The sequence below is a fragment of the Lampetra fluviatilis genome, chromosome 56, assembly GCF_964198595.1.
Source record: "Lampetra fluviatilis chromosome 56, kcLamFluv1.1, whole genome shotgun sequence".
NCBI lineage: Eukaryota > Metazoa > Chordata > Hyperoartia > Petromyzontiformes > Petromyzontidae > Lampetra > Lampetra fluviatilis.
The window spans coordinates 2082948-2107362 of record NC_136330.1 but is presented as its reverse complement, the minus strand read 5'-3'; the positions used below and the strand labels follow the sequence as shown (position 1 = coordinate 2107362).

General features: G+C 46.9%; 1 protein-coding gene across 6 annotated transcripts in view; it reads left to right on the top strand.

Annotated features, from left to right (window-relative positions):
• LOC144950062 (high affinity choline transporter 1-like) overlaps nt 1-22024 on the top strand; it is a 29321-nt gene extending 7297 nt beyond the window's left edge. For 3 of the 6 annotated variants that reach the window (XM_078880056.1, XM_078880054.1, XM_078880053.1), the window contains exons 5-10: nt 4658-4813; nt 7029-7177; nt 9441-9584; nt 11901-12054; nt 13395-13612; nt 14340-22024. In XM_078880056.1, the coding sequence (XP_078736182.1) occupies nt 4658-4813; nt 7029-7177; nt 9441-9584; nt 11901-12054; nt 13395-13612; nt 14340-14915 (1397 nt within the window). In that variant the 3' untranslated portion in view covers nt 14916-22024. Of the gene's footprint in view, nt 1-4657; nt 4814-7015; nt 7178-9440; nt 9585-11900; nt 12055-13394; nt 13613-14339 lie in introns of all 6 variants that reach the window. The other 3 variants (XM_078880058.1, XM_078880059.1, XM_078880057.1) reach the window with 3 other exon arrangements.
• The last annotated feature ends 2391 nt before the right edge of the window (nt 22025-24415 follow it).

Sequence of the window (24415 nt, the reverse complement as noted above, 5' to 3'; positions counted from 1 at the left end):
TCGGTCAATGGCCAGGGTCAACGGCGGCGTGGTGTATTCCGCAAATATGGCCGACTGTGAGGGCGGGCACAAGCCGGCGTGAGTAGGTTAAACGTTGAGTTGTATAAGGGCACCACAGGGTGACCAGTCCCTCCCCACCCAGCCCCACCCTCCCCACCCCCTACCCAGCCCCACCCCTCCCACCTCCACCCAGCCCCACCCTCCCCACCCAGCCCCTCCCCACCCAGCCCCTCCCCACCCTCCCAACCCAGCCCCTCCACACCCAGCCCCTCCCTCCCCACCCAGCCCCTCCCTGCAGGACGGACGGACACAATAATCCCCTGTGGGCTGGTGTAACCAGGAGGTTCCTACCAGTATCATTTATGTGAAGTAAAATGCTGCCCCGTTCAATCACGGGTGGCTGATGCCTAGATTCAACGTAGACGTTTTCAGCACTGCCCCCCCCCCCGTTCACCTACAGAAAATAATCAGTCCTGACACGTCAAAAATGTTTTGGCATAAGAATTGACGCTCTCCCAACAAGCATCGATCATTTTGACGCGTCGTTGTTGCGTGCCTGCTCAGTGGCCCGCGGTGGCTCGCAGTGCCGATAACGAGCTGAAACGTGATGGTGATCGTGTGGGTGGCTCGAGTCTCGTCCTTAAGAGGCGATTGTCCCACGGGTCACCTCGGCCTTAGCTTTTCCGCTTACACAATACAACTGTAAATCCTCTGCTGATTAAGTTTAACTTTGGCCTATGTACCTAAAGCTGTAGAACTCCAAATCGAAGCTGTGATTACCCTGAGCCTAAAGCTGCTGTGTGTGTGTGTGAGCATGTGCGTGTAGATGTGTTCAATTTCCAGCCTTGCAAAAATTGGGGGGGCTATCATCTGCCCCCTCCCTACCTCCCTCCACTTGGGGGGGGTGGGGGGTGGGTGTTACAATGTCTGCTGTGGCCTAGGGGGTGGGTGTACACAAAAACAATCCTGAGGCAGGAATTGAAACCCCCACGTCATTTTACTTCCCAAACTAAGCTGCGTTGTGTCCTCTCCTCTTGGCTAAAGCTCCTTCGAGCTCCTCAACTTTGACCTCCAGCCTCCTCCAGTGCAATCAGTTAGCCCCCACCCTAGCCCCGACCTGTAACATGGTGACACCATCCAGGTCGGATCAGAACCCGTCATTATTCTTGCTCCTGGTTTGTCATTCATCCTTGAACACCCGGAATTATGAAAATAGTATTGGGAGACAAGGGGCCGTCCATAAAGACGTCACGCACCTGGGGGGGGGGGGGGGGTCAGACATTTGTGACGATGTGTGACGAGGGGGGGGGGGGGTAAGAAATGTGACGTTACATCAAAATGCGCAACTTTTAAATAAATATAGACAACACGTTCTACTTAATTAAATAGACTTTTTAATAAATGTTTTCTCCTACAACATCAGAGTGCAGCGCCACATTAAATACGCACTACAATGACAATAGTTTAAAGCGATTTGAAGCATCTTCTTGGTTCTTTCGGTAAAGTCACGTAGAATGGAAATAATAAAATAATAAAAATACAACATAATAAAATAATTCTCACGACGTTTCGGCCACAACGCAAGCAGCCGTCCTCAGGTGGAGAGCAGGTCCTTAAGAGGCGATTGAACAGACCTGCTCTCCACCTGAGGACGGCTGCTTGCGTTGTAGCCTAAACGTCGTGAGAATTATTTTATTATGTTGTATTTTTATTATTTTATTATTTCCATTCTACGTGACTTTACCGAAAGAACCAAGAAGATGAATCCCTGCAGTCACGAAAGTTTTAAATCGAAATTTATCCTGCATACCAGGCGAGGCAGTTAACATCTCCTAGCCACCGTGGCGCCCCCGGTCGTGCAAAAGCCGCAGGCAATAACATCTCTAACTCTGTTTCTCTTGGATCTCGGTGTAATTCCAAGATATTCCCCCTTGGACGTTGCTCTGCCGAGCACATTATGAACACACTGTAGGAACACATTATAAACACACCGTAGGAATTCTAGATTTGAAGTTTTCTCTTCACTTGATGCAGCAATTTTGCTGTGACGGTTCCACCTGAAGACGGAAGCTTGTGTTGCCTCCGAAACGTCGTGATTTAGTTTATTTTCCTTTTTTTACATATTGTGACTTTACGGAAAAAACTGTAGGAGCACATTATACAAACACTGTAGCAACACATTATAAACACACTGTAGGAGTGGGGTTGTAGGGTTCGGTTAAGACTAGATGGCATCATACTTGGCAATCTTAGTAAAAAAATATGTTTTGAGAACCACTTATAACGTGTCCAAACATGCACCTTTCTCCCACGTAATTGACAGGCATGCCAACCTGATGTCACGCATATGTGAATGAAAATTGGCATCCAAAGAGGACGCCACCATTTATGCTCCATTTCCTCTAAGACTCAATGCACTTTCCTTGCTGTTAATTTCGATCTAACACAAGTTATCGTTCTTGCGTTGTCTAGGTCACCCATGCAAAATGATTTGCCAATTGGCTGTTCTTCGGCTTAAATGTGTCTTTTAATCCTGGAACACTTGTAAATCTACATACGTGCACGACATTCTTTTGTCATTCCACTGCTGGATGAGGGCCTGTACTCACTCGCCTTGCGGCAGTTTATTTGACCATACTTCACCACGTCGGTCAAGGACACTAACAAGCCCCTCACGGTCTTCGCGCTACGTGGGTAAAACACAAGGAATATCGAATACGGCCATGGAACTGCCAAGTCATAACAGCAACATTGGGAATAACCCTTAAATGCTGACGAAGAGGCCTACTGAAGCTTGCTCTTTATCACGCGTGTTTGCTCAGGAAAGCCGTGCTGTCTTACCTACTTTGGTTTGGAGGATCCTGCTAAGTTTTCGCTAGCAGTGGGGGGGGGGGCGTGGATGATCCATTGCCGTTTTGCCATTTGAGTAGCATTCTGTAAGTGATTTATCAGCATTGGTATGTTTTGGCCAGACACCAGTTTTACAATGTACGTAGCAATTTCAAAAAAAAGTGGATTAAAGAGTACTGGCAAACCCTGTCTCGAGACCACGTGGGGGCGGGGGGGGCTTTTCTGAATTAAGCAACAATGATTAATTTATTTGAAAAATAGTTTGACGATTGATGAGTGTGCTGGTTGATGAGTGTGTAGACGTTCTGAAGGAGCTGGTGGTGGGGGGAGGGAGACACTGGGCAGAAAGCCCAGAAAAATGTGGGGCAAAGGGCCTTGCAATCAATGGACCGAGAAAATGTTGGCCACTGACATCGTGGGTAGGGCGGGTGCCGAGTTAACAAGAATCACAGGGGCAGTCGGTACAGTAAAAAAATGTGGACTCCACCTGTTCCATCAGCGTGGGATAGAGTGTTTCCCCCTCACCCTCGTGGGTTTCCTCCCGCATTTAAGCACTCCTTAATTGCCCGGTAATGCCTTAATATATAGAGCAGCGCAGAGCTTTGGCAATTGTTGGCACCAGGCTCGCTGCTTGGCTGTTGCCTTTCCTTTCTCGTCTGTGGCTCCTCCTCAATCCGTATTCCTCTCGAGTTTTTGAGAGTGAGCAAAGACTGTGCTGCACGTTACAAGTTGAAATGATTTTTAATAAAAATAGACGATACATTCTATGCCTTCACCGTGAATCTACGTTGATAAACGGTAAATATGTTGTTTTTTGCGTCAATTTATGTCTTGCATTATCTATGTTTTTGTTTTTCAGTGCCACACCTCTCCGCATTATTACCCTGGATAATTGAGCGTCGTCCGTTTTCATCTTAAGAACCTGCGTGAAGAAATTAGAGGCTTGACTTGCGTGCAAAGGGTTTGCAGACAATTAAAAGCGTTGATGGGCTGACATTTGCCGACAGGGTGGAAGCTCTTAGAGGAGGTTATGACAAAGTTACGTATCGTGGATTTAAAAACATATTTATAAACATAACAGGTGGCCACGCGGCTGAGGGTTCAGGACACTGAGCTCGATTACAGCTCTTGGCTGATTGTGTTTATTTTTTTAGTTTGGCGACAAATATCTAAACTGGGTCGTGGGCCTCCCCTCGGTCGACTCAGCCTTAAATGAGTACCTGGTGGGATGCGTAAACATCAACAGTGGGGAGACAAAGGCAGCCAGGCGTGGTGCTGACCATGCATCCAGTCGTGCGCCGTCAATCTCAAGATTTGTAGCACCCCATATTGTGCAAAAAGCTGAGACAGTAGCGCTGACAGCGCTGTTTTTAGTCCGGTCTTAACCACACTGATTGTCACGGCTGACTGTACTTCAGATGGCAGACAGTTCCAGACTATGGGGCTGTAAATGAAACGCTCCGTTCTGCCGAGTGGATTTTACACACAGCAGCAAGCCGTAGGTCCATAGCAGACGAGCGTAGGTTTTGTGACGGGACATACGGGTGGATAGCATTGCTCAGGTTGACCTTCATAGGTGCTCACTAACAGCACTCGCCCCAACAGTGTTCCCATTGCCCAAAATACTATCTCTTCCCTCCCCTGGACTCTCCACTCGGCCCTTGCCATCGAAAAATGACTATTTTTGTTACCGTTTTTTAAACCGCGTGGAAAGTGCCTTGAGCTAAGGCGCTCTGCAAATACGAAATAATAAACGAGGTTTAAAAGCTACACGGTGGGACCTTTCGTCTTTGTGTCGCACGCTCAGGTGCCCTGTTCTTCGCCAAGCCCATGCGCATGGGCCGCTACGTCACGATGCTCGACCCCTTCCAGATACGCTACGGCAAGTGGCTGGGGTCGCTCTTCTACATCCCGACGGCCTTTGGGGACCTCTTCTGGGCCACCGCCGTCCTCACCGCCCTTGGTAAACGCCCGCGCCGTGTTGCACCAGTGGACGTATTCGTGCTATTTTTGCCCACCGGAACACCCGAGGGTGAGCCATGCCGGGGCTGTGCCGAGCCAATCCGGTGCGGCTCAAAGAGCCACCAGGTTTTTTTTTTTCTTCCCCTTCCCACTGCGCAACCCGAGCAGAGACTTTGTATGAGGTAGCAGGACATTGCCCCCCATGAGACTGCTGGAGGTCGCACAGGGCTTACGCGTATCGTCACCGCAAACTCTGCCACGTTGTTCACACGTGGTATAGCGTGGGGTGATGATTACACGTGGGCGGCAGCTGCCCCCAGGAGTCTTGTGTGTGCAACTGTTCGTGTGCCAATGTGAGAAGGTGACACGGCCCAGCGGTAGTTGCGTTTGCCCCTCTTGTTTGCGGAGGTTCGGGGTTCGAGGCCGTGGCTGCCTTCGTTAATACTGACGGGGTGTATTGACCCGAAATGTACGCGGCGTCGCAGTGGACTTTCCAGATCTCGTGATGTTATCCAAAAGAGGTCGGGCCATGCGGCGACGGCGTCTTGGTCCAATTGTGCCAAATGGGATAAAAATGACCCCGCAAGTCACTTAATGGAAAGAGACAAAGGGCTATTGTTGTTCCCTACTGCAAAAAAACCCAACAGGATCCAACTGAAAATACAGTAGTCTTGAGACGCAGTGCGGCTTTCCTGGATAAATAAATGTAATAAGAAGAATAAAAAAGACTTAATTGAAACACATTCTTAGATTTTAATTTGTATGAGAGCCCCATTGTGTATATGGTGAATGGTGCGGTCTCTGTCTTTCACTCGTTCTTGCTGTCCGCTTTCTCTCTCCTTTGAAGAAGGGCCATTTCCTGAACCTCGCCTATCACAGGATATAATAGTTCCTTTTTTATGGCAGTGGTATTCATAAATGGGTTGGGTTTGTTGTTGTTAGTGTTGTTTGGTGATTAATAATTCCGGTAATTCGGTTCCCTGAGGATTAGAAAAGAACATCCACATGTCATGCGAGAACACTTATTGAACAGCCAAAGATAATTACATTGATTTACCATCCACAACACAGGTTTTTTTGGGTTAGATCACGTAATTATATAAATGTGTCGTTAAACCCGCCACCACCCGACACAGCCAACTAGCAAGGTTTGTCACGTAAATAGAACGTGCCAATTCGTCACTAGTACAGCACACCGGTGTGTCGGAGAGCCAAGCCACAACATTTACAATCTGAGTACCGTGTGACGTTTCGCCAGTAATTACAACCAGCTTCATCAGGCGGTAGCCAGATTTGTGGAGAAACCCTCCTGTTTCGGTCCTTAAATAGAGGGGTAGATGTTGATGTATTTACCATGATTGCTTTTGGTGAATTATTATTTTATTGCTGACAATGTTTATTAACGTATTACCTAAGTTATATTGCATTGTGTAATGTTTAGCGTGCTGCACTCTGACCCCGGTGACCTGTGTTTAATCATCGGGCCACAGTTAACGTCAGCGGCTAGCGATAACTGAACTGATCCTCGGAACCCCCCCCCCCCTTGCCCCCACCCACACTGATCAGCGTGGGGAAGTACGGTCAAACGACCCCCATGGCAAGATGACATGGGAAGGCTGTCATGGTCCCAATTAGCCTTTTTTAAAATGACTCGCAAATAACTAATTTGTCAAAGCTATGTAACAACACCGCCCCCGACTTCAAAAACTACTTAAGACTATAATCATTTGGGAAACATAGCGTCTTACTTCTTAATAGCCTTTGTCAAAAGAGTATCGTCAAACAAGTTCCTTGACCGACACGGTAGTGGACTGACAAAGCAATTTTAAATGAATCGTTTTATTTTCTTAAACTTGCTCGACAGCACATCATCGTTTTTCTCTGGCGGAGCCAGAAACGCCTTCCGACTTCTCCGCGTAACCCAAAGGTGGCAGCGGCACTTGGTAAATGGCCGTGTCAGTCAGGCAGCGTGACATCGACACTCTGTGCGATGCGGACGTGTGTTATGGATTTTATAGATGCACTGATAGGCAGGCTTACGGCAGGCTTGTGTTGAGTGAATTACAGTCGAAGAACGTTAATAGGTCATCTTTATTTGAGAGTTACTGGAAACTGATATATCGTGATAATTTCCATCGCTTGAAAATTAATTTCGTATCACGGAAATTGATGTCTCGGCGACCCGAGTGAAAACGCTTCCAAGGCCTACATTGCAGGCTCAACCATCAGCGTCATACTGGACATCGACAGGACCATCGCGGTCATCGTGTCAGCCTTCATCACCATCATCTACACGCTCCTGGGCGGTCTCTACTCTGTCGCCTACACGGACATCATCCAGCTTGTCTTCATGGTCGTGGGCCTGGTAGGTCACAGGTCTCAGCCAATCGCTGTTTTTGTTCACTCTCAATGTGATTACCCCTTCCAACTAAATTTGAAACCTTCAATACATTAGCTCTGCCAGCCGGCCTTTCGTTTTTATATATGTTGAACTTTTTTGCACTGTACATAGCCAACCATGCTAATTGGAGGTGCGGGGGAAGGACAACAAACTAAACACAGAAATTTGTTTTAAAGGAATGAGTTTTCAATCTGGATGATTTAAAAGTGCAATAAACACTTTTATGCAGTTTTAAACAATTCGTAACATGCGCATATTTCTCTAATCGAACGCAATGTTCGATCAAAAACTCGGAGGCACAGAGCCAGAGTTCGGAGTCCCCCGTACAATGGCCTGAACAAGTGAGAGCCTAAATGTGGGAGCCTGAACGGGTGAGAGCCTGAACGATCGAGATCTTGAACGGGTGAGAGCCTGAACGGGTGAGAGCCTGAAGCAGTTGAGAGCCTGAAGCAGTTGAGAGCCTGAAAAGATGGCAGGCTGAATGGGTGATAGCCTGAATGGGTGTGAACCTGAACGGATGGGAACCTGAATGGATGGGAACCTGGACGGGTGAAAACCTGAACGGGCGATTGCCTGAATCAGCTGAGAGCCTGAAAATGCGAGTGCCTGAACGGGTGAGAGCCTGAACAAGTGAGAGCCTGAACAAGTGAGAGCTTCAACAGGTGATCACCTGATCAGGTGATCGCCTGATCAGGTGGGAGCCTGAGCCTTGAGCTTCTGCTTGAAGGCTGCTGCTCATTTCACCATAGGGAACTCGGGGTTGAGTTGCATTTCACGTGGGTGGGAAAACCATAAATTAAACAGTCAAGAGGATATCTCTAATCTAAATAGCTTAAATGAATGAAAAATGTTCTGAATGTTAACAAGCTTAGTAAGCAATGTCTTTATACAATGGGTTCGGATTTTAATGAGCACTGCAGATTAACATTCCGCACAGAGCTCGTTAAATTTACAGCCCCTTGTGGTTGTAAGTGTACTAAATGTACTTTTAAAATGACAAATTATGGCCTTGTTTCGGTTTATTCGACTGCTCCATGTTGTTTTATGTTTAGATCTTTGTTATGTCTGCATGGAGTGTAATGTCATAATATTTCCAGGCCTTTGTTAGTCCACTGCTGAATGCATGCCGCTTATCGTCGTGTCGTTGTCGGGGTTGATTGACCATACTTCACCACACCGGTCAATATGGGTCGGTGAAGGGTGTGTGTCCAGAACCATTTTGGATTTCGCTCTCCCCTGATGTTACCGTTAGCCGGGGAATTGACTCGGGTAGCCGGACACATAATAGCACTGCGCGCTAACCGCTTGCGCAATTGTTCCACCCTTAAGTTTTTAACAGTGATAAAATACATGAATTAACTTGACCGATGAATACGATGAATGCAACACACACGCGCACAGTGCAGGTGAGGGTTAATGTCAGCCATTGAACCTTATGGCCGTACCTCGGGGTACCACAGTACCCCGGCTCTCGCATAATGTCCGTGATGTAGTCATTTTTAGTCTATTGATGGTCGGCGATGCGGCAATCGACTCATCTCGACGAGCTGTACACGATGCACTGTTCTAAGTAGAATTTTTCGATAACAGATTTTGTTATTCCGATGTTTGTCGTTTCGACATCGCGGCGTGGCACTGATTTCGGATTGATTGGTACCCCAGTCGCGGAGTTAAGTTACACCCCTGAACAAAATAGTGTCCCAGAAATAAAATATTTAACTGCCTCGGCCATTTTGTATTATTTGGTACCCCGGGGTACCGCCATGAGGATCAATTGCTTCACAGTGCTCCTCCGTAGCTTAGGAGAGGGGAGATGAATGGGGGTCAAGAGTGGTGCCGCTCACACCACCCAGTCGTGAGCCGAGTGGGCCCCAATAGGTGCTCGCTCATAGAACCTGCCTCCAGTAGCCTCTACAACTCTTAAGGGGATCTTTGTCTTTGTCCCATGTGACATGTGACAATCTCGTTGCTTTCGACATCACAAACTATTTAAAAAAAAAAGACTAAACTTTTCTTTATGTTACGATTTAAGGCCCACTGAGCTATGTAGCTCTATTTCAAAAGCGACCTGGCAACACATGATAGCTCAAGGAAGTGGCTCATCACGTGGACATTTATCGCAGCCATATTCTCTAAACCTTGAGATGATAACAAAAAATGATGATGGTGATGATCATCGAGTGTAGTTCCGTGTCGCCGTCTGAAGTCTTGCCTTTCCCTCTGGCAGGTGGTGTGTGTGCCGTTTGCCATGATGAACCCGGCGGTGAAGAACATTGGCACCACGCTGACAGAAACCGTCTACCAGGAGCCCTGGCGGGGCCGCCTGGAGACCAGGGACATCACGCGCTGGATCGACAACATGCTCTACATGGTGAGGAGCGCTCTTCAGCGGGAGCCCGCGCGCGTTGCCGACGCCACCCTGGGGGAGTCGCGTGTTGACCGAACGACCTTCTGACGACCTCGGACAACTCGCTCAGATTTCACCACCTCGTTACTCACAAAGCGCTTGCCGCAAATGGACCACAATACCTCGCTGATCTCGTCAAGGAGCGATAAACCATCATCGCGCGAAGTCCGGTCACCCTCGCAGCAGTGGCTTTTGGCTGGCCATCCAACAAAAACTGACACTGCATCGCGCTGCGGCCGTCTGAAACGCTCTTCCTTCCCGATATTAGGGAGTCACTGGAGCTATGCACTTTAAAATCATCTAGATAGAAACTCATTTATTGAGAACTGCTTTTTGTGTTTAGTTTGTGATTCTTCGCCCGAACCTCTTATTAGCACGGTTGGCAACGTACGGTGCGAAAGAAGTTTAACACGCATACGTACAGAACAGCTCGTGACAGTGTAGCAGTGTCTTAGGTTTCCGACCGGCATCAGTATCGGACTCTTGTTAGAATCCGAAGAATATTCTCTTTCTTGAATTTATTCTCCCATGCATCTGAATGTCCTTATTAAGTTCAGTTTGTACACATTGCAAATTTATGGTGCGAAAGAAGTTCAACAAAGTATACATCGTAATAGGTTTTTACCCTTTTATCTGGCAACAAATATGACACTTTTATACAAGGGATCATGTTTGCATTAACCACAACACTTGTGGTCAAAATGCAAATAAAAAGACAACTCTGATAATGTATGCACTGTCCTTGAAATTGATTGGTCCACACCAGAGATGGCTTTCCTTAGAGCCAAGTCTCATACGTTGTTCGACCAGATGATGCCAAAAGGCGCCTTTTTTGAGACTAGGCTCTAAGGAAAGCTGTCTGGTGTGGACCAATCAATTTCAAGGACAGTGCATACATTATCAGTTGTCTATTTGTTTGCATTTTGACCTTAAGTGTTGTGGTTAATGCAAACATGATCCCTTGTATAAAGGTGTCAGTTTTATTGCCAGATAAAAGGGTAAAAACCTATTACTATATCTTGCTACTGGCAAAGGAGGTCCCATATTGTAAAGTATACATCATCACGTGACCCTAACCCTAGCGTAGTCTGGGGGTTGACAGTCTCGGATCTCCATCCCATCCTGCCTAGCACAATTAACAAAAAATGCAACACGTTCGTCAGTAACACATGCGGCCTTAAAAGGAGAAAAAGTTTACCATAGGCGACGTTTTTGGCCAATGACCCTTGCTCGTCACGTTTCGATTAATGCCCCTTTACCATCGCACACATAGGTGCTCGCAAGTAGGGATATTTCCCAAAACGTTGCCCGTTATATTATATTATACTAAAAAAAAAAAGAAATATATTTATATGATTTTATTATTTCCCTTCTACGTGACTTTACCGAAAGAACCAAGAATATGAATCCCTGCAGTCACGAACGCTTGAAATCAAAATTTATATTATACTAGTTCATTAAGACTATCTTTTCCAGGCAAAAGTTTTAAAGATATATAATTAACCTGGTATGATTTTTTTACAATTTTTATCCACGATCAGACACTTAACAACTACTCCAAAAAATGTTATTTTTCGCAAAAATGTTTTTGTTGATTCAACTTGTTATATTTAAAGACGTACCCATCGGAAACCGCTCAATTTAAAGATTCCTTTTTTAAATTACAAAGAACAAACAGTAATGAACTTAATGTTCGGAGGGGAAGCTTCTATCTTTTTTCGTTTTCGAATGATTCAGATTTGAACATGATAAAATGCATATCTTCTTTGTTCCAACCATCTCTAATCCGAAATATCTCAAAAACAAAAGATAGAACAATGGTTCTTGCTTACATTTTATTCGCTGTTTAACGCTCTATCAAACGGTTTCTGAATGAAATGCGCAAACATTTTAAATCGAGATTTTCAGATTTTTCCTGTTGTTTGCGGCCTAAAAGCTACCAGTGTGGTACATTTAAGCTTTCTACCTTGTCGGGAAGTACCCTAGAGGTTTCTGAGACATACATACAGATTAAGTTGTTTCTTTGTTTGTCCTTTCACAGCATATTTATTCTCAACCAAACCAATGCCCGTTGCAGTCTAGCCAAGGGAACCCCCAGTGGCAGCTGTCGCCGTGTGGCATAAGGAATAAACATTTTTTTACTGCAACGTTAAAAGGATATCGCAGCCTTAAGCCCTTCAGCAGAGGGGGGGAGGGCCCTGCTCACCCCCCCCCCCCCGGCAGTCTGGGGCACTGGTTGCACTCGAGTTGAGGAGACCGGTGGATTTGTGCTTCCTGCAGACGCTGGGCAACATCCCGTGGCAGGGCTACTTCCAGAGGGTGCTCGCCGCAGAGTCGGGCACGCACGCCCAGGTCATCTCCTTCATGTCGGCGTTCAACACCCTCTTGCTCGCCATCCCCTCCGTTCTCATCGGCGCGGTGGCCGTGAGCACCGGTGATCAACCCTTTCCCGTTCCGATGGCGTACGCGTACGTAGCTAGATTAAAATAACTTCATCGGTACCGAGGCTCCCACAAGGCCATACGGCAGGGCGCGTGGCACAGTGTTGTGCCAGCTATCATCGCGTGCGGTCGTGTCGCTGCGGTTCTCTGCTGTGAGGACAGTGTCATTAAAAACAACGGCGCTATGCCTCCATAAACAAATTTAACGTTGAGCCGCTTGCGCGTTCCGAGATTCAGCGGCGAATGGGAGCCACCCTCAACTTACAGTCGTCTCGGAACGGGAGAGGGTTAAGGAGCATAAACCATCACGCGAACTCCGGTCATCCTTGCAGCGGCTTATGGCTAGCGCTCGAACACAGACGGTTACCACATCGCGCGCTTTCAGATGGGCTTCTGCGGCCGTCCTGAACGCTCTTCCTTCCGATATTAGGAAGCCACTGGAGCGATGAACTATTGAATCGTCTAGATTGAAAACGAATTTCTTTAGAACAGTTTTTTGTGTTTAGTCTGTTGTCCTTCCCCCGGCACCTCCGATTAGCACGGTTGGCTACGTACGGTGCGAAATAATTTAAACATACGTCCATACATTAGTTTGCATTTTCAGCCCTTTGTCAATCCACTGCTGCATTCATCAAATAACATCGTAGTTGCACATTGAGCTAGGAGCCATATCTAATGCATAGGGTCCTCGCCTATGAACATCTGGCAGTTCACCAGCATTGGCTCGAGCAAGCCTCACTGCTGATGAGGCAATGAGTGTTGAAACCAATCGCAAGTTTGGTTGTGTTGAAATAACGCCGCTGAACTAATGCCCTCCCAGAAGGCCGTGTGGCTGCTGTGGTGTGGAGGGACATACGTGCGATGGAAGTGTCATTTCTGCTTATTTTGTTAGCAATAAAATCAAATCGTATATAAAATTGGTATTACGCAAGCCTAAGCAGAAATCATGAAGAAAGTCACCGCCTCCCAAATGATTGCAGTCTTCAGTAGTTTCACAGTAGCGGGCGATGTTGTGGCTTTTGCGAATTTGTTAGTCATTAAAAAATTTAGCAAATTTGGGCCTTGTTAGCCTCCCCGTGCCATTGTGCCATGGGATTGTTTGACTATACTGCCCCACCCTGGTGAGTCGGTGTGGGTTGCGGTATTTTCGGTTTCTCCTGCAACGCGGTCGTTTTTTGCCGATTTCTATTTGCTCGATTCCTGCACTTCATCTTGGTCTCTCAAGTTCTCACCTCGTTAAACAAAATCAACTTGAAACTTGAACATGATGACGATGCTCGCCTTGCTGCATAAACGGCTGTGACCGATCCCACGTGCCCCCTGTCGCGCGCAGACTGGAACATGACGACCTACGGCCTCCCCTCGCCGCACGAGAGGGGCGAGGAGGGCATGATCTTGCCCATCGTGCTGCAGCACATTTGCCCAAACTACATCGCCATCATGGGCATCGGGGTGCTGGCCGCCGCGGTGATGTCGTCCGCGGACTCGGCGCTCCTGTCGGCTGGCTCGCTGTTCACGCGCAACGTCTACACGCAGATCATCCGCCCCCAGGTGCTGCGGTTAACCAAAGTATCGCCTTCATTCCTGTTTTATTCGGGTCTTGCTGTCGGCGTCGTGAGTTGAAGTGTCCGGGGTCCGTTCGGATTTCCCGCACCTCCGATCAGCGTTGTTGGCTACGTACGGTGCAGAAGAAGTTCAACATGCATGTCTCGTAGAGAAGTGCGTATCAGAGTTCCGTTATCTTTGTTTTGTCCCATGCCATCCCTTGCTGGCTGACCACCGGGTCACCTCCTTAAAGTGGGAAGTCGCCCAAATGAACCTCAAAGAGTCTCTATGTTTATCTTAAGTCGTCACAACTGTCCCAAGACAATTTACCAAGTGTGACACATCCTGAACCGGTACAGGATCTTTAATCATTTAATTACTGTTACATTATTGGGACAGCGCCCTCCCGCCCCTCCAACTCCACTAAAACTCATTTTTGGAAATAAGGGATGCGTCTAATCGCGTGGGTTTCCACAGCCAGTTCCAGGATTTCACGGACTTTATTAAAAAGCTTTAAGTCAAGATTGGACTTTATTCAAGTTCGCGATTTCCACGACCATCGTGACCGCTCTGCCAATCCCATAGCCCGACTCATCGTCACTCGCTCTTCCGCCACGGCTCGGAATAGAACTCGGCGTCACCGTATTTCTGAACTCAGCGCCGCAACCGCAAACAGCAGCTCCCTCTCACGCGCGCCCTAACGCCGGAACGAATGTCGTTCATCCCTCGCCAGGCTTCGGACCGGGAGTCCATGTGGGTGCTGAGGTCAACGGTGCTCATCACCGGATCCGTGGCCACGGTCCTGGCCCTGCAGACGCAGTCGACCTACAGCCTCTGGCTGTGGTGCGGAGAGCTCACCTACATCGTCCTCTTCCCGCAGCTGTGCCTCGTGCTCTTCCTCAGCGCGTCCAACGGCTACGGGCTCATCGTCGCGTTCTTCTCGGGCCTCCTCTTCAGGCTGACGGGCGGCGAGCCGCTGCTCAGCTTGCCGGCGCTCATCCGCTACCCCGGCTACCACGAGGTGGACGGCCTGGTCCACCAGGCCCTTCCCATGAAGACCATTGCCATGCTGATCTCGCTGACGGTGAACGTCGCCGTGTCCTTCTTGACGAGGCACCTGTTCGTGTCCGGGACGCTGCCCGGCCGTTGGGATTTTTTGAAAGAGTTCACCGGCCCCCCGGCGCAGCCGCGGCCCACCGAGGTTCTCGTGCCCGACGGTGACAAAGAGCAGTTGGAAATGACGTTGGTGGCCGATGAGGAAGGGCAGCTCGGCGGTGAAGCGGATATCAGGCAGACGTGCGCGGGATGACGGTGCTTGGGAAAACGGCAAGGAATTTTGTAAATAATGTGACGTGCACGATGACCAAATTTTTACACGTATATTTATACTGATCTTTCCTGGGCACCTTGCTTTGCGTGGTGTCTGTGTGCTGGTGAGACGTGGGGCCGCACTGGGGCGCAGTGAATTTTACCCAGTAGCAATAATTGACATTTCCACATTCTACATTTCTCTCTCTCTCGTGGCAAGGGCTGTACTCTATTCAAGTAATAATTTGAGCAAAACTGGGGCACCGCACACTCAGATTTCGCCGATCAGAATTACTCTGTGCCATAACCGGTGGGCCAAGAGCCCAAAAACCCCCGAGCTCGGCATGGATGGGGCGAGACGTGTTTGAGTCGTTCGTTTTCCACGGGTGATTAAAGTGGCACGGTTATTGTCTTCAGGAGGACTTTGTTTACCTTCCTTATGCGGAGAAACCAGTGCTCACATACGAGAGAGGCCTTGGAGATTCATGTTTGTCAGCAGTGTAAGAGGCAAAGGTGCACGCCCCGCAATTGCTTACACACGCCACTAGAGGGAGCATTAAGAGAGCCTCTACAGTGGATATTTTAGCCTCCTCTTCCATCAGTTGAACACGTAGCAGGCTTTCGCGACCAATATTATTCATAATAAAGGTTTTTTGGGTTAGATCGCGTTATTTATGATGTGTCGCAACCCTCCACCACCCGACACGGCCAATCAGTAAAAAATGTGTCACGTTGACAAAAGACAAATAGTTCAATACTTTAGCCCACCGGTGTGTTGAAGAGTGGATCCACAACATTTACAATTTTTGAGTAGTACGACGTTTCGCTTGAAATTACATCAACCAGCAACATCGGGCGATTTGCCAGAATAGTGAAGCCATCCACGTTCTTCCGGTCTTAAATAGTGCAGGATGACGTCATTAGGATTCGAGATCAGAGGCGGGGGTTGGGGGGGTGTATGCAATTATGTAATAGATCAGTAATCAGCCACTTAGCATGTGACTCACCTGTAAGGAATTGCAATATGTGTTGTGTAATACTTAATAATACGCTGCGCTGAGTCTGTCGCTATCACAGCGGTTGAAATTATTTGAATTCTTCTGAATTTCAATTGATTCTCTAACTAGTCTTGGCCAGTAATAATTAGTTCTGCTAAACACTTCAACGTTATCAAAATCAATTGAATGTCCTTGTTGGCAAGCATGCTCTGCCACTGCTGACAGCTGTGATTGAGATAATTTAATGTTCCTTTGGTGTTATTTTAGTCTTATGCTAATGTTAAGTCCCGTCTGTCAAATATAACACTTGCCGCATAAGCAATTAATCCGATATACACCTTCTGTTGATAACTTCGGTAATTTATCTTTAGTACAAGACACTAGTTTTTGAATTTCGTGTACCGTACCAAATCTCACTTTAATGTTTTGCTTTTACAAAACACGGGCTAATTTGTCAGTAACTCCCGAGATGTATGGTATTTTAATTGTTTTGATAATCTGATTACTTTCAGCAGTATTGTTCGATCTTGATTTGGCATTCTATGCTCTGTTAATTTGAGCATTATTGTAGCCATTCAGTCAGTTAACTTGTTTAATCTCTATCCTTAAACTTTCACCATCTGACACTGCCTTTGCCCAATGTATGGCTTTGTTTTGCACATTGAGATGATTTATAAATTAATTAAGTCTATCTTTGAAACAAGAGCACTAGCCTCAAGTACATTAAAACTATATTTTTGGTTTAGATATCTCGATGACACTTGGGTTGTCTGGCCACATGGTAAAGATACACTTAATGCATTTTTAAATCATCTCAATGTGCAAAACCCAGCCGATCAGTTCACCATGGAAATGGAGGTGACCAACATACTCCCCTTCCTGGATATTTTGCTTGGACGCGGTCAAAATGTAAAAATAACACACGGCGTTTACCGAAAGGGAACGCACACGGATGCCTATCTGAATGCAGATTCGCATCATCACCCAGCACAGAAATATTCTCTCATCAAGACGCTCATCGTAAATGTAAATTGTAAATGTTGTGAATCCACTCTTCAACACACCGGTGGGCTAAAGTAGTGAACTATTTGTCTTGGAGAGTGCAGTTGTCAACAGAACGGTAGGTGCTCGGGCTGGCCAAACGGCAAGCGAATGCAATCGCTGCTCGAACGAGTTTACCAGTGGCTGGCACGCCGGCTTATTCACTTCCGTTTACAATCATCCGTGCGATTTTATCGAGTCCAAAACTTCGTATAATATGCAGTTAAAAATGGGGAAGTATTATCGAGGTTGTTTATTTCATTTAGTTTTTTTTCTGTAGTGGGGCCAGGGCCCACGATCACCTAGTAACAACATTCACTTTTTTTCTTCAATCGTTTTTTGTTCTTGTGCGTTTCAGTTGCGTTATCGGCGCCAAGTCACGAGACGTAGACATTTCTGTTTTATACAGCTAAGGCCGAGTTGCTCGGTGACGGGAGGATGCTACTTGAAGAGGACATGACAGAACTACTTCTGAATCACGTCTGGGGGGGGGGGACACATTTTCTATGCCTTTGCATCGAGTGCCCATTGCTTGTTAATCAAAGCGATGTTCTTCGCTATCGCAGCTAGAATCTAGCGATCTTAAGTCAAAACCACCACTTTATTATCTCGTTTGTGGAGTTGTCGGTGACCAATGCTGAGACGTCACATCACTACACTTGAGAGCCCGGTTATAATCACGGGACGCCAAGACCTGGGATTCGAACCCCACCTTTATCCAACGTAAACCGAGCCACCGTGGGGTCATGACGAACCAGCCCGGTTCGGCTTCGGGCACACCAGATTTGTTTTTCCACTACAGAACCTGAGCCGTGCCGTTGATGTCGCACGCGAGGCATATGCAGACAGTCCCCATGTTGTGGAAGGACCCGACTTATGGAAATCCGACCTCACGTAAATGCTCCTGTAAATGGTGTAAAAAAATTAATATGCGGGTTTTGTGTGTGTTAGTTATGTAAGCGCATGTCGTGCAGTGCGGTGAGGTTGCGGATGAATACCACGGAGCGAGGTGTAAGGCAGGCTTGCTTGGATCAAGGTTCAGTAAATGGAATTTTTTGTTGCGTTACGTAATGCTTTTCCTTTTGTAGCATTACGTAGTTGTTTGTTTTTTATGCTTAGAACTATATTTCCCCCATGTGTCTTGCTTGTTTTCTTCATTTTAAGTTTATTTCATGAGTTATTTACTGTATGTACTTTATTTAACACAATTACACTTCAATTGCTCATGGTCTCAGCCAACAGCGATCAGAGAAGCCTAGGCCTAGCCTAATACACGGTAAACACAAATTCAGAAGTGACCGCTTTCTATTAACAATTCATATAAAAATGTTCCGTGATATTCATAAACAACTGGATACCGGATATGTTCCATTAGTTTAATTGTGGGTAGTTAGGGTAGATATTCGTTGAAATGAAAAAATCACAGGAAGTGCAGAGCGTACGTACAGCGATACAATATTATAGATAGTGATAGAAAACGGACGATAGCGTGATGCGTTACTGAAAGAAAACAAACTAGAAGTCGGCTAGGGGAGGTGCAACTACTTCCGGCTATGGGATTTTATTGTTCATTTTGGGGGGAAATTGTTCAGTTTCCGACATACGGAAAATTCGGGTTACGGATCGTTCTCGGGAACCTAACCCTTCCATAACCCGGGGACTACCTGTATAGAGCCGCACGTCAATGACGCGGTGAGACACCGTGCCCTAGCGGTGTGCTGGCTTACCGCATACACAATGTACTTGCAGGGGCGTCACAGTGACGAGATGTTATCGCCTTCACCTGGTATGCAGGTGGACGTGGGTTCAAACCCAACCATGACGCCTGTATATTTGGAGTTTGCGTGTCTCTCTCCCCGTGGTCACGTGGATATTTCTTCGGGTGCTCCGGGTTTTCCCTCCACATTTAGAATCAACATCACGCGTTTAGGGTGTTTGGCCGCTATACATTTCCACGTGATAAGCCACTTTCCTGAGCTATCATGTGTGGCCAGGTCGTTTCTGAAAAAGAGCTAAAGCTCAGTGGGCCTTACCTGGTAAAATACAAAGTTTGTTTCGTTTGATGACCATTATCCTCGCCTCTGGCCTTGTTTGGCCCCGAGCCTGCTTCAGATGTCTTGTAAGGCCAGCGTATATCCCAGTTTGGTTCCAGCTCACCATGGCAAATAGCCAGTGGAAAAACCACCCGTACCGTGGGGCCTGGCGCTGGCCTCAGCTTCGGTGTGCCAGTCGGGTATTGGCAATGCCCTAATTCCTGGGCCACCCGGTCAGCTGGTTCAAAGCGAAATTGTAATGAAAACACGCCTGGCAAACTCTGCTATTCACTAAAAACACAGCAAAAACTAACCGTGCGTGTCTTCGAGACCGAGTTTCTAATTTCGGGGTATAACCAGAATGATGCAACGTTTTTTTTTGCCAACAAGTGCCATTGAAAGGAGTACTGAAACCCAAGATTCTTGAAACGATTACACCACATCCACAATCGGCCAAGGCTGCCTGTCAGCTGCACACTTTGTTGGCACTTCATGACAGCAATCTGACAAGTCCAGTCAAACATTACAAGTTCATTTGTTTAGCAATTGTAACCCGCTGTTACATAAACAACACTTCAAAACCTGTTGAGATTTTGGACGGTGCTCCACCCCCTTCCCCCCTCCACCACCACCGCACCCCTTGGCATGCCAACTATTATACTGCACGACAAGTTATACGATGACACCGCTCTGTTTGCAGTGATGCACAAATAATAATTCAAACAACTCACTCATTCGTCAAGCCTTGAAAGGAAAACTGGATACTGTAGGCGACGTTTCGGGGAAATGTCCCTTGTGCTGTGAAGTAGGTTACTCTGGAAGCACGTGCCTTGACACAGTGGAACCTTCCTCTCAACTCACATTGGTGTATTCGCCTTTCAAGCTCATCATCATCAGCCATTGTCTATCTACGGCCGGACGAAGGTCTTCGTCGCATGATCGCACGATACGTACAGAAGGGAGAACTCTTTTGCCCACGGTCCTATTCCCAGTGGCTTCTATTACTCACGGGAGCTCTCCGGTAAAACAAAACAAAAGATGCCTGTTATCCGCCACCCTATTGCACCTCTTTACCCGAGGTTAAGTGGAGCAGATTCGTTCTAAATTGACTAACTAATTTCTTGAGAACTGCTTCTTGTGTCGAGTTTGTTGTCCTTCCATCGTACCTCCGATCAGCACGGTTGGCTACGTACGGTGCGAAAGAAGTTCAACAGACGTATCCTCCACTTTCCTTGATCCCCCACATTCCTGGTAGGTTCCCCTGTACACGGTGTGGAAGTAACGTAGGGGGAGCCGCGGTGGCTAGGAGATGTTAACTATCTCGCCTGGTTCTGCAGGAAGTCGTGGGTTCGGTCCTGACCCTGACGCCTGTATATACATGGAGTTTGCACGCTCTGCCCGTGGTCACGTGGATATTTCCCCCGGTCCTGCACACATTCAGAAACACGCGTTTAGAGTATTTGGCTGCTCTACGTTTCCGTGTGATAAGCCACTTCGTTCAGCTATTATTTGTGGGCAGGTCGCTTTTGAAAAAAAGCTATATAGCTTAGTGGGCCTTACCTGGTAAAATAAAACATTTTAGTTTAATGTAGAAAAAATAGTGTGAGTGTTGCTCATGTTCATCGTATAGGAGGAACTCTTAATTATTGCAGCTGACCACAATACTCAACACAATTGCATGCGGTCGACTGCACCAGCGACCCACGCTGCATGCCACGGCCTGTGAATGATAATCGTGGCGTGTTGTGATTGCATGGGAACGCAGATTTTGTCCCGAGTGCTGGGCTTGTAATGAGAGGGGCAAACAGGGTGTGACGAAATCCACTGACCTACCCAGGCCATACCCAACGCCGCTGTGGAATCCACGCAAGCGATGCCCACTAATTGACGGAATACAGCGACGCAATCCCAATGACCACATGAACCAGAATGTTCCATGGCAGATCTAGGCACATCCTGGACGCTCAGCAGGCGTCGAGCCCGATGGGTGACCACTTCGCACGGACAGGTCGGGATAGGCGGCAACGTTATGTGGTGGGCAGCATGGGGCAGTGCAGCAACATCTGTTGTTGTCCGCTGTGTACTCGACTCGTGTGTGGGGTTTTCCCCCATCTCCTTTGTAGTTTGCTTTGTTGAATTCGCATGAACGTGAACATTTCGGGTCCCTCGTCTCCGAGCTCCTGCGGAGGCTTAGGGGCCTTCGGGTTTCAATTCGAACCTTCGGTTAGAATGAGTAAGATCTAAACTACTATAAGACGCGAATCGGTGTTTTTATTTCAAAATCAACGTATTAACATGTTACAAAAGAGTCCCCTAGCGCTATACATTCATTGGAGAAGAGTGTTAAGCAAACCTACAGGGCGATCCATTTGTAGATACCTCGTCGATATTACAGGGATACATGAAAGAGGAAACAGCATTTTTTTTACAAAGCCCAAACACGTCGCCCGCCAATCTTAATCCACTTTTTTATATTCTAACTCTCCTCTGTAAGATATGCAAACCTGTCAACCCCTTATCAGTGCCCTACCTTACTACAGACAAATTCAGACCTTATTGGTCACCCCGTGCCCCTAATAAACCTCAACGTTCATCCTACAAAGTCCCATCACAAGGGAGAGACACAAACAGAGACAAAAACAATGATCTCTGCTTGTCTTCGTCCTGCCTCTGCTTACGTGACTTGACCTTTACAAACTAAACCGAGTGTCTCTTCGTCCTTCCTCTGCTTGCGTGACTGACTTGACCTCTACAAACTAAACCGAGGGTCTCTCTACCACGTTGCACGGCAACGCTCATCGCTGTCAAGACGAGTTCAGAGTCGAGTGGGAAAATTTGGGTGAAGTGTTTCTGTGTTGTAAATCGATCCACGGTGGCCTTATACAGACGTCATAAACGCGTGTCGCAAATCAAAATTGTCGTAAGCCGGTTGTAATGTTTCCGAAATTTTAAAATCGGCATTTTTTAAACTGACTTTTAAAACATACATTAAAATTAACACTTACTTGAAGTGATGTTTCACAAATGTTATACGCACAAAAAATTTACTTAAATAAAAACAAATCCGGACAGACAACAGGAAGAAACTCACATTTGCTCTTTTTTCGTATAAATGATGAATGATGATGATAAGACGAGATGGAACAGCATATCGTGCACATATCATTTGGCGAATCGTGAAGTGTCCATTCCTACACATACAATTCTACTACGCACGTATCACCCGAGTAAAACATGGCAAGTTGGGCAAACGTTGACCCGACTTTGGCATGTTTACTGGGATCAGTATAACAATCAATTTAATCGTTGAAGCCATGCATCGATTACATTCCCTACTGATTGGGGTCGTGGGGTTCAGTTAAACAGTGCTGATAGCTAGATTTGGCATCGCAATCAGGACAAATTGAGAACCGCGATTTAATTGCGTTGAAGAAATGTATTTTATTTGTTACACGTGTGATGGTGGCGGTGATGATGATGATGATGATCCCGTTATGCAAGTTGCCCAGCTGTTTGTCACGGGATAATCCGCGATGTTGCGTGAGCACAGTAGCAAGGACAAGACAAAAAACCAACAACAACAAAAATCACGATTTAAAGCTTTTGTGACTGCAGGGATTCATCTTCTTGGTTCTTTCGGTAAAGTCACGTAGAAGGGAAATAATAAAATAATAAAAAGAAAACATTAAATAAAAATATTATGTTTTATTTTTATTTTATTATTTCCCTTCTACGTGACTTTACCGAAAGAACCAAGAAGAAAAAAACAAAAACCACGTCAAGGAATATTACACAACTAGCAGATGAGATGTAGAACGCTCGTAAACGGAGCGCACGGCAATTTCAAAGCGTAGTAAAGCATTCTGGATTTGAAGCTTTCGTGACTGCAAGGATTCATATTCTTAGGTTTTTTTCGGTAAAGTCACGTAGGTAAAACATTAAAATTAATAAAAGTAAAATAAAATAAAAAATCACGACCTTACTTGATACAGCTGTCGTGGCTTGTGTTGCCTCCGAAACGTCGTGATTTTTATTTTATTTTACTTGATTAATTTTAATGTTTTACCGACGTGACTTTACCGAAAAAAAACCTAAGAATACGTAGTAAAGCATTCTCTCACTTCCTCGTGTGTGTTTGGGGTTGTGCCGCGGGCGTTGTTCGGCTCCCAAGATTCCCCGTTCAGTTCCCAAGATTCCCCGTTCAGTTCCACCGAAGAAGCTCCCGGTTCGTGGACGTCGTGTGTCCCCGAACGGCACGCGTAGCGGTCACAACCGGGGAACACTCATCGGAGAGCCCATTCACTCACCCCTTTGGCTGCCTTACAGTCTGACTCGGCACTTTATTTATTTATGTATTATTCTGATGAATCGGCTGGCGTAAAATATATGAAACCTGCTGGGTCGAGGGCTTGGCACGGAACATGTTTTTTTTGCGCGCTGGTTTTTAATCAACAGAACGTCTTGGGCTCGGCCACCACTCGGCCTCGTCGTCACAGGCATAGGGCCAAGGTGACCGCTGCCACGAGGGGCAGAGCACGTAGACTTCAGCTGGCCCACGCTGTGCCATCACAGGGCCCTCTCTGTATTGGCAGTGGACGGAGGCGCGCGCCATGAGTCACAGATTCCACCAGAAGTGCGAACCACTGCTGGCGCCGTGCGTGGGACTAGACCACCCCGCCCCCCTCAACAGTTTTGGACGTATTCTTGGTTCTTTCGGTAAAGTCACGTAGAAGGGAAACAATAATAAAAGAAATAAAATAATAAAATAAAATTCTCACGACGTTTCGGCCTGAGGACGGCTGCTTGTGTTGTGGCCGAAACGTCGTGAGAATTTTATTTTATTCTGTTTTATTTTCATTATTTTATTACTTCCCTTCTACGTGACTTTACCGAAAGAACCAATAATATGAATCCCTGTAGTCACGAAAGCTTTTGACGTGGCTAACCACAGCACACACACCCAGACACGTGGCGAACACGCCAACACATTCACACGGAACACATGCACACGCTTAGCAAACACCATCAACTAACTCACTTACCAACCTGCACTTGATTTAGGAAGTCACCGACCTACACCAAACCATCCACGCAATCACGCAATCAGTCATCTATCAACAACCCAAACGTTAACCCACACCAATTCATCCATCCGCCCACTCACCGACTCAAACACTCATCCACTTATTCGCTTATTTTCTTACTCAGCCACCCATAGCTCCACTCATTCACTCACCCACCCGCACCTCCGATTCGCACGCTTGGCTGACAGTAGGGTGCGAAAGAAGTTCTGCATACATGCGTACGCCCACTACTCTCTCCCTGGATGTGTTGGCTCGCAATGCCACCGTTCACGAGACGCGGGCTGCGTTCATTCTGAACGGCGTCCGTCACGCACACGTGGGAGGAGAAGCGCCCCGAAACCTCTC